At 42.8% G+C, this 15,437-nt stretch overlaps 1 protein-coding gene and 1 long non-coding RNA gene across 4 annotated transcripts in view; one reads left to right on the top strand and one right to left on the bottom strand.

Moving 5' to 3' along the window:
- LOC127048498 (uncharacterized) overlaps positions 1-15,437 on the bottom strand; it is a 288,020-nt gene that overhangs the window by 4,830 nt on the left and 267,753 nt on the right. The window lies entirely within an intron of this gene.
- NCBP1 (nuclear cap binding protein subunit 1) overlaps positions 1-15,437 on the top strand; it is a 46,786-nt gene that overhangs the window by 19,929 nt on the left and 11,420 nt on the right. For all 3 annotated transcript variants that reach the window (XM_050948233.1, XM_050948234.1, XM_050948235.1), the window contains 6 exons: positions 6,817-6,927; positions 8,769-8,833; positions 11,105-11,167; positions 11,697-11,771; positions 13,725-13,828; positions 15,219-15,341. In XM_050948233.1, the coding sequence (XP_050804190.1) occupies positions 6,817-6,927; positions 8,769-8,833; positions 11,105-11,167; positions 11,697-11,771; positions 13,725-13,828; positions 15,219-15,341 (541 nt within the window). The remainder of the gene's footprint in view (positions 1-6,816; positions 6,928-8,768; positions 8,834-11,104; positions 11,168-11,696; positions 11,772-13,724; positions 13,829-15,218; positions 15,342-15,437) is intronic.

Raw genomic sequence — 15,437 nt, 5'->3', positions numbered from 1 at the left:
GCAGGCCTAGAACTCTTCCTTCCTCATTACAATTAGCTGTAAAAAAAACCCCTTCAGGTTGGCCCCTCAGATGTGGAGCTCCTGTCCTGCAGTTGGTCTCTGAACATTCCAGGTATCTAGCACTCAGCGCATTAATGCATTTAGTATCCTGTCAACCCATGTACTTGAGTGTCTTGTGGTAAGTGATGGCCCAGTGTGCCTTACTGTGTGCTGGGTGAGATGATGGTGGAGTGGAATCATCAGTCTGAACTTGGCAGAGATCATCAGTGCCCTGATCATCCTGTGGTTCCTTGGAGTACTGGTGGTACTGACAAAGCAGGATGTGCCAATCCGAAGGTCCCATTTCAGCATTTAGTGACCTGGAATTTGTCATTTTAGAAACTTGGTCCTGTGCACCACATCTTGCGACACAGACCAGCCTCAATTCCTGAGGCTGGATTAAGTGTAGCTTTTGTTCAATCTTAACTGTGGTTACATGCCAACCTCTCCATCACAAACTTTCTTAAATCGAGAGATTCTGACTAACGATCCTTTTGGGAAAACTTAAAAACTTGAAACTTATTCCTGGACAATAAGGTAATCTTGTAACGTGTGTTTGTTTGTGTTTAGTTTTTTTTGCTTAAGAAATTCAAGTTGAAAGCGCAGTCACTATTTAGGATGCTAACACATTTCTCATGTAATTTTTTGGAAGTCTATATGATTAGGCATTTGTTATGACAGCACGGGAGAATGCAGTGCTGTAGTAAAGGCCAAGATGGCAATTATGCATAATACTTAAATTTCATTTTACAACTTTCTCAGGCCAGAAGCAAATTACTTTAATTTCCTTACTGTTCTTATTTCTCTTCTAATATTGCAGTAGCTCCTGCTGTAAGCACTCTACACCTTCTCTTTTGATTGTTCATAACTTTGGAAGTCATTACTTTTGTGCTGCAGTCTTTCTTCCTGGCTTGGTCTCATCAGAGGTGACGTTAGTTTTGGAATCTATAAGTTAAATTGGTTAAGTAGAACACTTTGTACATGGTGTTTCTTAAATCACTGTGTTTTAATTAGAAATTTTGTGCATACTTGACTCAAAGGAGCTGTCTTGTTCGAGCTCGCCTCATTTAGGAAACGGCTGTACTTGAAGCAATGTTCGTCAGTTTTAAAAATTGAATGTTTAAGGTCTTTAATGTATGCATAGTAGAATTTACTGTTAAGTCTTAATGATACTTCTAAAGCTAGAATCTCTGAATAATAGAGTGCAGTAAAGTGCTTTCACTTTGGATTGATCTTTAACTCTCGTGTAGAATTTGAAGTGGCTGGGGTTCTAAGGTATCAGGATCTCCATCAAGGACACACTAAGATCAGATGGAGAATTTACAAAGCCCATTAAGTATTTTCTGTCGTTAAAGGAAATGCAAAGGCATTAGCAAACTAACGCTAGGAACACTAGAGTTGAGTGAACAAGTAGTCAAGGCTAGAAGTCCAGGGTTTATGTTGAAAATTGAACCTTTGTTGTGCCTTTTTGCAGAATTTTAGAGAATAACTAGTTACCAAGTGAAATTGCAACTCTAGTGTTCTTTTCTGTATGTAAAGTCAGAGACTGAACCTGAATTCCGGCATTTCCTAATTTGGCAGTATTGTAGCTGTGCTGGTCCCACAATATTGGAGCGACAGATGTAATCTCTTTTTTACTGCACTGACTTCTGTTGCTTACACAGAGTTGCTTAGGTCTGAGAAAGGTACACGGTGTCACAGCCAGATACAACATGGAACAGATTGTTAAGCATAAGGAGCTAATACATTGCAAGAGACCATGCAAGGTGAAGCAGGAGTTCACACCTCTCCAATAGTATGAGAAAGGAGGGTTAGTGAATCACAGCTTATAATAATGAGCAATAAATCCATTGTCTTTGAGTCCATGATTTTTAGCTTCTAGCAAAGTTATGAATTTAAACTCCCAGGCTTGTTTTTAAGGTGTTGCGCAGGCTTTCTTTGAAGATGAGGACTGAGAGATCTGATACGGAGAGATGGTTTTTGTTAAAAATGTTTGCCCTCAAGTTCTATGGCATTTGTCTTTTTTAATCATTTTTTCTGTGTGACTTCATTCATGATCTTAGTGATTGTCTCATTTTCACCCATGTTGTTGTTGAATTAATGTTCTCTAGGAATTCTTAATTTGGCCCTGTAGTGAAGCGACAACTCACCAGTGCGGCACCTCCTGCTGGTTGTCTTGGGAATTAGCTCTCCAGCATAGGGAGCACCTCTTACTGGCTGGTGTCTCACCTGCCGCTGGCCCCTATGTCCCTCCCAGACCCTGGAACTCTTTATCTTGGGGTTCTTCCCACCGCAGTATCCCCACACACTGGTCTTCCCTCCCAGGGGAACCCCCAATGCTCTACCCCCACCTTGCTTCAATGGCTACTGCCAGTCACCATCTAGCCCCCAACAGTCTGTAATGGCCGCTCATCACTATCAAGGGAGTTAGGACCTGCTGCCTTTGCCTATTCCAAGGCTGTATCTCTGCAGCCCCAGTTCCTCTGTGGGCCTTCACCAAGGCCTCAGCCTGGGGTTTTACCAGGCTGGAGCTCCCCAGCTCCCTTGCCCTGTTCTCCAGCACTGCTCCAGCTCCAGGTACCTTTTTCTCCCAGGCAGCCAGGCCCTTCTTCCTCCACAGCTAGAGACGCGCTCCTTCAGCTCCTGGCCCCCAGCCCTCTTATCAGGGCCAGCTGGGCCGTCATGGAGCTGGCCAGACCTATGGTCAGCCACTCCCTCAGCTGTTCTCCCTCCTTTTCCCAGCCGCAGCCCTCCCCAGGGCTACTTTTAACCCCTGTTCTGCGGGAGTGGGGCAGCCCCCTTTGTTATCCATTATGATAGTCTCTTACATGATCATATATAATAAAGGACCCCTACTTGATTCCATGTGCAGAGAAGTGTCTGGCCTGACTCTTTCAGGGTGCTTAGCACTTCAATGAATTCCATGTACTTTGAGCAGAGTTCTCACTGACTGCAATTGAAGTTGAGTGCTCAGCACTCTTACAAATCAGACTCCAGCTTTGGCACCCAAAAGTGAGAAAGCAGTGGCTCCTTGTGAATTGTGACTTGCCCATAATCTCACGAGCACAGTGGCAGAGACAGGGATATCCAGCACTCAAGGGTTGCATTTAATTTTCTAAACCATGAGACCATCCTTTCTCCTCTTGCAGTCCTCTGCCTCACTTCAGTATACTGTCCAGCTTCTGAAACAAGTGTGTCTGGGTCAGACAGAAGGCAACAGCCGCCTCGTTAACTGTGCAGCCCTGACTTCATTCCCTTAGCACAATTCATCCTGCTCACTGAATGAGGCAGGAGTTATCAATACATACACACAAGAGGGCCAAAATGAGGTTGCACAGGCAACCTTAATTTTGTGTTTTCCTTCTCTTGGCTGCTTGCACACAGATGAGACAGTCTCCCTGCTTGCAGTGCCTGTGCCTCATGTCAGAACAGCCCTTGGCTTCCAGAAGCCTGGAAAGTCCTCATCCCCAGAATGGAGTATGCTTAATACAGATGGGATCTTCAGGGTTTGAGCATTGGCCTGCTAACCCCAGGGTTATGAGTTCAGTCCTTGAGGGGGCCATTTAGGGATTGGGGCAAAAATCTGTCTGGAGATTGGTCCTGCTTTGAGGAGGGGGTTGGACTAGATGATTTCCTAAGGTCCCTTCCAACCCTGATGTTCTGTTCTGTTCTGTTCTGTTCAGGGAGTTTCGCTTCCAGACTCTAATATGTCTCTACTGAGCATGTACAAACTCCAGCGTCCATTGGTTTATAACTTGGCCAGATAGAGGCAGATTTTCACAGGGACTGCATATGGCAAATTCCTGACATCAGGGTGTTGCCCTTCCAAAGATTGTTCCAGAGCATGGAGGCACTGGAATAGACTCATAGACTCATAGACTCATAGGTCAGAAGGGACCAATCTGATCATCTAGTCTGACCTCCTGCACAAGGCAGGCCACAGAACCCCACCCATCCAATTTTATACAACCCCTATCCCAGGACCGAGTTATTGAAATCCTCAAAAATGGTTTGAAGACCTCAAGCTGCAGAGACACCACCAGCAAGCGACCCGTGCCCCACGCTGCAGGGGAAGGCGAAAAACCTCCAGGGCACCTGCCAATCAGCCCTGGAGGAAAATTCCTTCCCGACCCCAAATATGGCGATCAGCTAAACCCTGAGCATGTGGGCAAGAGTCACCAGCCAGCACCCAAGAAGGAGTTCTCCGCAGCAACTCAGTACCCATCGCATGCAACATCTCCCCGCAGACCATTGAGCAGACCTGTCTGGTGGTAATTCAAGATCAATTGCCCAAATTGACGATCCTATCATAACATCCCCTCCATATACTTATCAAGCTTTGTCTTAAAGCCAGGAAAGTCTTTTGCCCCTACTACTTCCCTCGGAAGGCTATTCCAGAACTTCACTCCCCTAATGGTCAGAAACCTTCGTCTAATTTCAAGTCTAAACTTCCTAATATCCAGTTTATACCCATTCGTCCAGGGGTGGCCAACCTGTGTCTCCGGAGCCACATGCGGCTCTTCAGAAGTTAATATGCGGCTCCTTGTATAGGCACTGACTCTGGGCCTGGAGCTACAGGGGCCAACTTTCCAGTGTGCCAGGGGGTGCTCACTGCTCAGCCCCTGGCTCTGCCACAGGCCCTGCCCCCACTCCATCCCTCCCCACCCCCTCCCCTGAGCCCGCCATGCCCTTGCTCCTCCTTTCCCCTCCTCCCACCTCCTGCATGCCTCGAAACAGCTGTGGCGCCGGGAGCCAGGGCGGGCTTGCTGATGTATTACTGTGGCTCTTTGGCAATGTTACATTGGTAAATTCTGGCTCCTTCTTAGGCTCAACGTCAGTGCTAGAACGTCTCAGTGAAATGGTTACGAATTTTTTTTAAGTTGGATAAAACATTTTTCGAAACTTCATTCTGTGAAAGGGCTGAACCATTTGCTGCAGTTTTCTCCCAAAAATCAGCTTGATTCAGATCCAGACACCCGTTGTGGAGAATTTCAGACCAAATAGTTTAACTTTGTCAAAATTTTAAAAAACTGAAAACAAGGTGTTCAAACGTTTGGCATCGTGAACTGTAGGCATCACTACCTGTGCTACTTAGATCCAATCTGTACTGATATAATACAAATGTACATATGGTAAGTTTTATAATACAGTGCAATTTTCAGACTTTGATTTTTTTATTAAATCTCATAGAAACTTGCAAAATACGACAAGCTTAAAGAAAATTACGTCAGTAGTATTAATATTTAAAGCCGCCTAGCTGAAACTTTGTTTTATAGTATAGTTTGGAATACCCCTAACTACTGAATTTCCTTTTTTTTCAAATATAACTTAATTTATAGATTTTTGCAATATCTGAGGACATCATCAACCTGAATGTATTTTAACTGATTTCCTTACCCCCTCTTTAAATAAAAACTAAATATTTTTTTATTTTCCCCTTTTTGCTGTTTTACTTCTTTAACTTCTCTAGTTTGCGTCATGAAACTTAACTGACTACTTTTATTTATGGTTTCACATTCAGGTTCTCACTGGTGCAACATTTTGATTGTAGACAATGCAGGAGAATAACTCAGTTTAAAAAATGTTTTAATTGATAGTTTTTCAAGACCATTTTGTTTACAAGCCAATAGAGGGTCAATCTTAAGATGGCTTGATTTGGAGAGAGATAACTTGGAAGATTGTATAGTAAGCTCCTGTAGGGGTGTTGAGTGAGTGGGAGAGTGGCATTTAAGGTGGTGGGTTTTTAGTGTCTCACTGTGTTGAGCAGGGATCTCAAACTCCCAGCCCAGAAACCTTCCCAATGTGGCCCATGGGGCTCTAGCAGTTTGAGGGCAGGGTCTCTCCATTGGTCCCATCTGCCACTCCCAAGCACTCCCCGCCCCCAGGCGCCTTACAATGGCCCGGGCCCTCGGCAGCACAGTGGAGCTGAGTGGCATCTGCCTGCTCACTCCATGAGTCTGCTGGCCCCTCCTTGTGGCCCCCGGGGCAGGGTGGACCTGTGCCTCCGCTCTGCCCCTGCCCCGAGCGCCCCAGCCAATGGGAAGCTGCAGGGGCGGTGCCCGGCAGCAGCAGCGCATAAAGACACTCCCCCCAGCCTGCCCTGCCTTGGAGCCCCAGGTAAGCACCGCACTCTCCTCCTCCATCCCCTGCCCCAGCCCAGAGCCTACACCCAGCACCCAAACTCATCCCAGATCCTGCACCCCAGACCCTCTCCCCCACCCAAACACGCTCCCAGAGCCCAACCTTTTACCCCTTCTGCAGTGAAACTTCCTCCCAGAGCCTGCACCCCAATCCCTTACCCCAGACCACCTCCCCCACCCAAATTCACTCCCAGAGACTTAGGCAAGTGGGGGGTGAAGTTTGGGGGGGCGGGGTTATGGGTGGCAGGAGTGATATTGGTCCGCTGGGAGAATTTGAGGACTGACACTGGCCCTAAGGTAAATTGAATTTGAGACCCCTGGTGTTGAGGGTCCGGAATGGGTCTTGTGGTAGTTCTTGTTGCCGAAACTTTTAAAAGGCTGCAGATGAATAGTATATGCATGTGCTCTCAGTAAGAGGCATTCTTTTGAAGCTATCCACTGTATAAACACATCTTATAGTCCTCATAGCAGGAGTTTAACAGATAAAACGTGCCTTATTTGTGGTACATGATATTGTTATTCGTCAGAATCTGGTCAGAATTGTGCAGACTCGGACACGATGATGGAAATGTGTGCGTGGGTCTAGACTGGGCTCTGATAACATGTTTTTTTTTCCTCCTCCTCCTCTTCCCACCAGGTAGTATTTGCAGAACTGTTTCAGCTTCCAGTTCCTCCACACATTGAGGTCATGTATACAACACTTCTGATTGAATTGTGCAAACTTCAACCTGGCTCTTTACCACAGGTTGTATCCTTCCTTGTTAAGGAGCACGGTAGCTTTGAATGCTTTTTCCGTTGTTCTCTGGAAAACTGAGTATTGGCATGAATTTTAGCAGTGACTCTATTTCCTTCTTCCTTTATTCGATTGAATAAAACCAGCGAATACTTTGACCATCAGTACTTCATATGTGAAAGATCAATGCAGACAAATAGCCGTTGTAGTTCTGTTACCTTAGTCTCTAGTGTCAAAGTGATGGGGGAAAATCTCCAGTGTTTTAAGCACTAATTTTAAAAATAAATCCCAAATGCTAGAATAGACTACTGTAATTATAATGTATCATTCAGTCATAATACAGGAAACAGATTGTCAGTAAACCTGGCATATATTTACTTCAGAGAACAGAGCACATTGGTTTCTCAGTTACTATGTGTCTGCATATTAACTCTTAGTTAATATAAGTTTCTAAAATTAGATTACAAATAGCAGCAGCATTTGTGTAAGTTGTACCACTAGAAATTTCACTTGTTAGATGAATAGAGGTTCTAAGGCTTGTTAATGTTGAGACCACTTCGTGACCAACAGCAAAATGTATGTTTTATAAATAAACTTAAAAGTAAATTGTTAGACTATATTCTCCTTACTTATCTGGAAAGACTTAGATAGAGATCTTTGTCCTACAAGAGACAAGGACATCACTTAAACAGTGCGGGTAGTTTAAAAAGTTCTTATGGTTTAAGATTTCTGAAATATCAAGTTTCAGATACTATCAAAGTTTGTGTTTTTGCAGCTCAGATAAAGTCCCTGAAATTTAGAGTTAAGTCTTTGGCATACTTGTTATATATCAGTGGTATCACAATCTGAAATGAACCAGCTTTAAAGGCTCACTCTGGCTTCTAGAAGATCAGTGTTATAAAGAAGTGTAAAATTGACTTTGGATGACTTGATTGGGTGAAAATTTTCAGTCTTTCTAACTCAACTCAGTTTAATAGATTCATAGACTCTAGGACTGGAAGGGACCTTGAGAGGTCATCGAGTCCAGTCCTCTGCCCTCATGGCAGGACCAAATACTGTCTAGACCATCCCTGATAGACATTTATCTAACCTACTCTTAAATATCTCCAGAGATGCAGATTTCACAACCTCCCTAGGCAATTTATTCCAGTGTTTAACCACCTTGACAGTTAGGAACTTTTTCCTAATGTCCAACCTACATTTATGCAACAAGTTTGTCACTGAAATAGCTGCTGCAGTTTTCTTGCTGCATCGCAGCGGGGATATCTTCCCCTTGCCATCTTACCTTGTCCCATAGCTTTAAATATATAAGCAATAAAGAATCATGGAGGACTGTCATCCATTTTTTTGAGCTGCCTTCTGTATAAATTCTTCCCCCAAAGTCTCTGCTAACCCTAGTGGTGAAAAAAATGTGGCAAAACCAATGCAGTATTCAGAGAAATGAGGATTAAAATGAGTGAAGGTGGTTTGTTCTTGTTACTGAGTTCCTTAGTGTGTGAGACTGCATCCTTTCCAAATAGGTCTGTCTCTTCAGAAGCCAGAGTGCTGATGTCACTGAAATTTGGGTCCCCATAATAAGCTGGATGGCAGCAAGTGTCACTAGATATGCAGCTTCCGTTGTCTTATAGAATATTCCTCTTTATGAGCAGAGACAAGAGTCTACCTATTGGGCAAACTGCAGTTTCCCTGTTTTCCATGAAATTACCAGGACTTACCCCAGCATGAGATAGTTGAAAAGTGAGATGTTACAGGGGGGGTGGGCGGCATCCATCTGCAAACCCTCCAAAGAAAGTGGAAAGAGTTAGTATACGCTCTGATTTGTCAGACTCCTCTTTGCCTTAATAAGACACTTGTAGCTTGCACAAGCCACAGAAATGCTGTACATGCGTTTGGATACAATGAACACTACGAGTATAGACAGGTAAGTGCTTGTGCATATCAGGAACCTCAGAATGTTTTCCTAATTGTACATTGATGGATTGAAAATGGGTCACATGAAACTCTTCTTACTACCTATTGGCGCCATAAAAAACCAACTGTAAATCCTAAATAGTGTTAATGATTTGAGCTCTAGTCTTGAGCCTTCTTAACTGAAGGATGGGAATCTCATAGACTTCAGGTCAGAAGGGACCATTATGATCATCTAGTCTGACCTCCTGCACAAAGCAGGCCACAGAATCTCACCCACCCACTCCTGTAGCAAACCCCTAACCTATGTCTGAGTTACTGAAGTTCTCAAATCATGGTTTAAAGACCTCGAGGTGCAGAGAATCCTCCAGCAAGTGACCCATGTCCCATGCTGCAGAGGAAGGCAAAAAACCTCCAGGGCCTCTGCCAATCTTCCCTGGAGGAAAATTCCTTCCTGAATATGACGATCAGTTAAACCCTGAGCATGTGGGCAAAACTCACCAGCCAGTGCCCAGGAAAGAATTCTCTATAGTAACTCGGATCCCATCCCATCTAACATCAGACCATTGGGCATATTTACCTGCTAATAATCAAAGATCTACTTAGCACTTGCTCACCCTTCTCTGCTGTCTGCTGAGACCCTGCTCTCCCTACTCTCGGAAGGACAGTTGCTTTATACTGCCAACCCACTGCCCTCCAGATCACTGCTCTGCCTACGAGCATGGTGCATTTCTGAGCTCAGTCCTCACGCTGCTCTGCTGATGCAGGCCACTTCCATCCTCTGGCCTGAGGGGAGGGGCTGAGAGTTGGTTCACAGTGGGATAGCAGGCTAAAGGAGTGTGACAGTTCATTGTTCTAAGGGTTTTGTGACACTTGTGCAACATGTAAGAATTGCAGTTGCTATGGAGGAAATCATTAAGACACTTACATATTTGCAATCAGCTATCTTTGCTTATGTTAATAAATAGATATAATGGGACCAATGTGGTGAATCTAACAGAACATGAGACTATCTCCATTCTGTCTCAAAAAGGCCAAAGACTCGCTAAACCTAAGGTGTTTCTGCACTTATGGCCGTGTGTAGTGTGCAGACACTGCCCGCCCCCAGCGTGGGTATAAATAGTGTAGGCCGTGCTGCACTGCTTCTGCATGCAGAATGCAGCTGCACCAGTACTTCAGAGTCCGTACTCTGCATGGCTCTCTACGTTCCCAAGAAGTGCCTGTTTCTAGCAGTTTAGTGTTCTGCTGCCGAAGCCTTTCCACACTGCCACATGTCGCTACATGCACCCTATGCACCGCTGAAGGTATGGACATGGCCTTAATGTCTGGTATCTGAGAACACACGTTACGTTTACTCCTTAGAGGTGCCTTGCAGACCACTAAGATGGAGCCACCTGGAACCAAATAACAAAGTTTTGTCGTTATTTGGGTGGGAGCTTAGGTAGTAGTGGGCTAAAACTGCAGAATTGTCACTTTTCATTCTTCCTTGTTTGATACTTCATGGACTTCATGTGAATTTTTTTTAAATGTTGCAGGCTAGTAATTGCTCTAAAACCTTACATTGTGACCTAATTAATCAGCGACTTTTAGTAGTTGAGAGAGAAGCTGTACCTTACAAAGGACTGTGTAAAGGCAGTTATCTGCCAAATAAGAGAAACTACTCTGCATGCCTGAATCATATTTTAGCTGATAAAATAGTGATGAGAATGAAAAAGAAAAATCTAATAACCCCCTTTTGAAATTGCCTGTTGCACTTTTATATGAATATATGACCAAAGACCTCTGTAGGTAGACTTATACACTTGACAAACTTGGTTTAATTTGGAGTTCAGTGCTTAGCAAGTATTGCTGGTGGGGGAGAGGCTGTGTAAGAGAGAAATATCTAAAGTGTCTAGGGGACTTAGGAGCACAATTTTCACTTGTTTACAGAGGAAATCCCAAGTCTCTTATGCACTGCTGAAAATATCCCACTTCACTTGGGCGCCTAAAGCAAAGAAGCTAAACATTGTTGACCTTAATATAGCAGTGTGTTTGCGTTCCGTTATAAACGGCACTTTAACATCAACATACCAGACATTAGTGTGCCTTTTAACCAAATGGGCCACTCACTAATGACTTACTGCCTGACTTTTTTCTGTTCATTTTTGGGACACATTTTTCTCGGCTATTGAAATGACTAAGCTTGCCTTTGAAAAGTATAATTGAAACACTCATCTGATATATATTTTTTGTTCTGTGTGGTGTTGCATACTTAATAGAACTATAACATTTCCCTCTTTAAAAGGTTCATGAACTGGTTTTCCCACCATCTGAGTAACTTTCAGTTCCGTTGGAGCTGGGAAGATTGGTAAGTTTCTGTTGGGGTTCCCATTTGTGCCATTTATGTTGCATACAACTTTTGTACGTATCCAGAACTTGCCAGTGTTGCTGCTAATAGTTGTCCCTAGCTATCTGTAGCTAATATCTTTCTAAAGCACTAGAATTATCACCATAGTGCACTAGAATTATCACCATAGTGCCTTAACTTTATAACCATTTAAATTTAGACAAGATGCAAAATACTATTCTTATGTAACTAATATATCACAATCTGCTAAATACAGTTAAAACAGATTTTACTATAATTAGATATCACTTATTTCAATATATATTTGCGAAGATGAGACTTCATGTTGGCAGTTCATAGATTCTAATACCATTATGTGTTAATACCCCATCTCAAAATTGCTGAGACCTGTAAAGAACAGGAAAGAGAGCATTGTAGATTAACTGTGCTTAATCTATGACCACTTCGTATAGCACTGAGCCAATCTAAGAGCAGATTAAGAAGCAAATACAGTGCTTGTTAAATGCTATCAAATTTTGCACTTTGATAGGTCAGATTGTCTTACTCATGACCTTGACAAGCCCAAACCCAAGTTTGTAAAAGAAGTTTTGGAAAAATGCATGAGGTAAGTGAAGCTTTTGAGCATAGCACTTTAGGAGCTTGGTATTTACTATCAAGTTTGTCTGATCATTGTTTACTTTTAGATACTATTAACCAGAGTCCTTTCAACTTTGTGCCTGTATATGTACTTATGAACTCTTTCCCATATAGCACATTCTGTTAATTCATGTTTTCAGTAGATGTGTCAATCTGTTCTGTTGTCTTGGCTGATAAGACTCTTGGAAATAATGGGACACTCCCACTCTCCTAATAGATTGGGGAAGTGATGCCTTTAAATAGGAGGTGAAATATCCACACCTACATTTTCACTTTTAGATGCAAGTTCATAGGGTTAGACACTCCCTTTACTCAGACTTGCGTGATGGAAGTTGTTGGGGGGGTGGCAGTGCAGCAGAGGAAGTAATGTTGTTGGAAAATATTAGTCATTCATAAACTAAATGCAAGAAGGAACATACTTTTGAGTTCGACCTTATTTAATGGCTTGCAGGTAACACAGGGCCTAATTTTGATTGGTGATGAGGCTCCAGGATTCTCGTTGACTTTTAAAAGGAAGTTGTCTGTGTTCAGGATTGGTCCAGCAACTCGTGATGGGGAGGGAATAAGGGTAAAACTTTTTTCAAAGTGCTGAAATGACATGGGCCTCATTTACACTAGTTAGGTTGATGTAAGGCAGCTTATGTCAACCTAACTATGGTAGTGTCTATGCTACAACCTTGCTCCCACCGATGTAAGTGCCCTGTTACCAACATCATACCCACAGGAGGTGTAGGGCTTATTTCAGTGTAGTTAGGGCAACCGTGTCCGTGTAGACACTGCATTACTTACAATTATAGTTGGCTAAAATTCTTGTCAATTTCATGGCTCCGTGCTGGAGCCATAAAATTGACAAGAAAGGTGGATAGATTTCCCTGCTGTGAACTTGGCTCACAGCTCAGGCTGTCACACTGAGGTGGAAGGGGCAGGGGGTCCAGCTAGAACCCAGCTGTCCCCCGAGCTACCTGCTCCAAGCAGGCTGGTGCCCTGGCTCCCTGCCCTGAGCCCAGCTGCCATGCACTGAGCACCTGGGCTCCCAGCTCCCTATGAAGCTCCCAGAGCTGTCAAACTGGGGCTTCTCTGAGCAAAGACAATAGCAATATGAAATTGACAAGAATGTCAGTTTCTCTGTTGGTTGGCTCTCTGCTGGGAAATTGAGCCCCATGGGACTGTCAGTGCCCCACAATGCCCCACTCCAGTGGGTGCACGCACACCAGGTGAGGAAGCACTCCACCTGCAGAAGGAGAGTAGTATGGACACCAAGAGCCAATTGAATTATCATGATGGCTCTGTCGGCCTAAACTAAGTCAACCTGATTTATAGTGTAGACAAGCCCTTAGAATCCCAAGTGAAAACTGTTTTCACGTATTCCTTTTTGAGTCAGGAAGTACAGGAGGACTAAAAGCACTGACTGGCAAAAGAAATATTTTGTCTGTGGATCTCTTCCATCTCACCTCAAATGATGGTAGGCTAATTCTTAAATGTTTATAAAGGTTGGAGGGAACTGAGAGTTAAAATGGAGAAGTCAAGATGACTTTATTTCATTGATTTTTAAATTTTAGCACCAGTATCTTGCCTGTGATCCACATAGCATGTGCAGTGTTTGAATAAAAGGTGGCCCTGACTGATGATTCCTCTTAACCTTTCAGTATGAGCAAAGTTGATTATATAAAGTTGAGAATATAACTTTTCTTAAGTTATTCAAATCTAAAATGTCCATTGGAAGGTCAATGCATAAACTGGTTTAATTGACTCTTAATGTCTGGAAGGAACTATCCTCAATAAAATGTAGTAGTAATCAGACTTCTTGATTTTTATTCTCCCTAAGTTAAAAGGTAATAAAATAAGAGCTTAAGGCAACACCATGGGGTATACCTCAGAATATTCCACTGGTAATTCTATTACAACTGAAATTTTCTTTCAGGCTTTCATACCATCAGCGAATAATAGATATTGTTCCTGCTACGTTCTCTGTCCTTCGTCCTGCAAACCCATCGTGTATTTATAAATATGGAGATGAAAGCAATAGTAAGTTTAAAAGCTATTTAGAAGATGTTCACCTCTTCTTCAAAATGCTATCAAAATATTATTTATCTTTTGAGATCGGATCAAGCAAGGAAACCTCTAGTTTGAGTCAAATTAGTTATCTTTACAGAAGAAAATTCACAGTGGAAATAAAAAGGCTGACTTTTGACCTGGAAAAATTGCTTGAGTGGGGCACAGTAATGTAGTTTAGATCTAAAACTTTGATTTGGGGCAGGTTGGGAGGGAATTCACTAAAAAGGATTCCTAAAAACTTTAAAATGTCAATGTAAACACCTTGGTTTGACATTAATTACCCTGCAATGTTTGCAGCCTGAACACTGCAGCATTGTGCTAGTTGCAAGAAAGTCTAAAAGTCAATTTGGCTTCTGTTTTCAGTGTCTGAGCTGAGTGATGTGCAAAAGTTGAACAGCATAGTGAAGATAAGTTACTAGTCTTTGAGGGCCACATTTGTTTCAGAAACAGACGAAAGAGCTCTTGGTAAGCGCCAAAGAACTCTGTCTAATAAATGAAGCAAGCAAACAGACAGGAGTAAGACAGTAGTTAAGGTGAAAAATGATATGGAGAGATTATTTGAGGAGCAGAAGAAGAAAAAACGGATGAGTGCCATAAGTATAAGGAGTGTCACAATTGAAGGCACAAAGGTGAGCGGGAGAAGGAAATGAAGAGACTCTTCAAGGAAGTGGGAAGAAGTTAGAGCACAGATGTAGACAAAGGAACGGTTATGTAAGCCCTCTAAAGTTGAGACCAAGAGGGTATTGAATTTGATGTAGCAGATATGAAGGAAGGATTCTATGGGGCTGCTGATGTGGCCAGTGACATGAGGAGCAGGGTGGTAGCAGCAAGATTTTTGGGTAGATCCAAAAGGGGAGAGTTGAAAGACAGAAAAGATTATACGTATCTAGGTGTGGATAACTTTTTGCTGCTGGAATAGAGGAAAAGGTGGACTTGGGAGGAAGAGAGGACAGAAGGAGTTATATGACTACTAGTTTTGCAAAGCTTTTATGTGGGGAGGTGCTGCCACAGCTCTTAATGTCCTCACTGCCTGGAATTGTGGATGTGGTTTGAAGTGTCGTTCCATAATTTAACTGTTCACTGAATATTAAAATAAGTTCACATCTCAAGAGAAATTAGAGATTTGTGAGTTGGCTGCATGTGGTGCAGACGTAGCATGAGAGCTTGCAGCTTGCTGCAAAATCCATATTTCCAGCATGCCAAAATCTCAGTTCTTTAATACAAAGCAGTAATTGTTGTTTTTTTAATTGTTCAAGGAAAAGTGTATGCTTTTCTGAGAAATGCACAAGCTGACATAAAAGTAACCCATATTCATTGCAACTAATTTTGAAGATGATCAGACCTTTTGTCTTACGTTTAGAGTCTCTGCCGGGATATACTGTTGCACTCTGTTTGACCATTGCCATTAAAAATAAGACAAGTAATGATGAAATCTTCGGCATCTTAAAAGATGTGCCCAATCCTAACCAGGATGATGATGACGGTAAGGATATGTGACATTAGGCATTAAAGGTCATTTCTTCTGTGTTCAGAACTACTTTCACCACCTTATCAAACTAGTAGCTGTGCCTGGTACATG

This window comes from Gopherus flavomarginatus, chromosome 3, assembly GCF_025201925.1.
Source record: "Gopherus flavomarginatus isolate rGopFla2 chromosome 3, rGopFla2.mat.asm, whole genome shotgun sequence".
Lineage (NCBI taxonomy): Eukaryota > Metazoa > Chordata > Testudines > Testudinidae > Gopherus > Gopherus flavomarginatus.
This window is presented reverse-complemented; position numbering and strand designations above follow the sequence as displayed.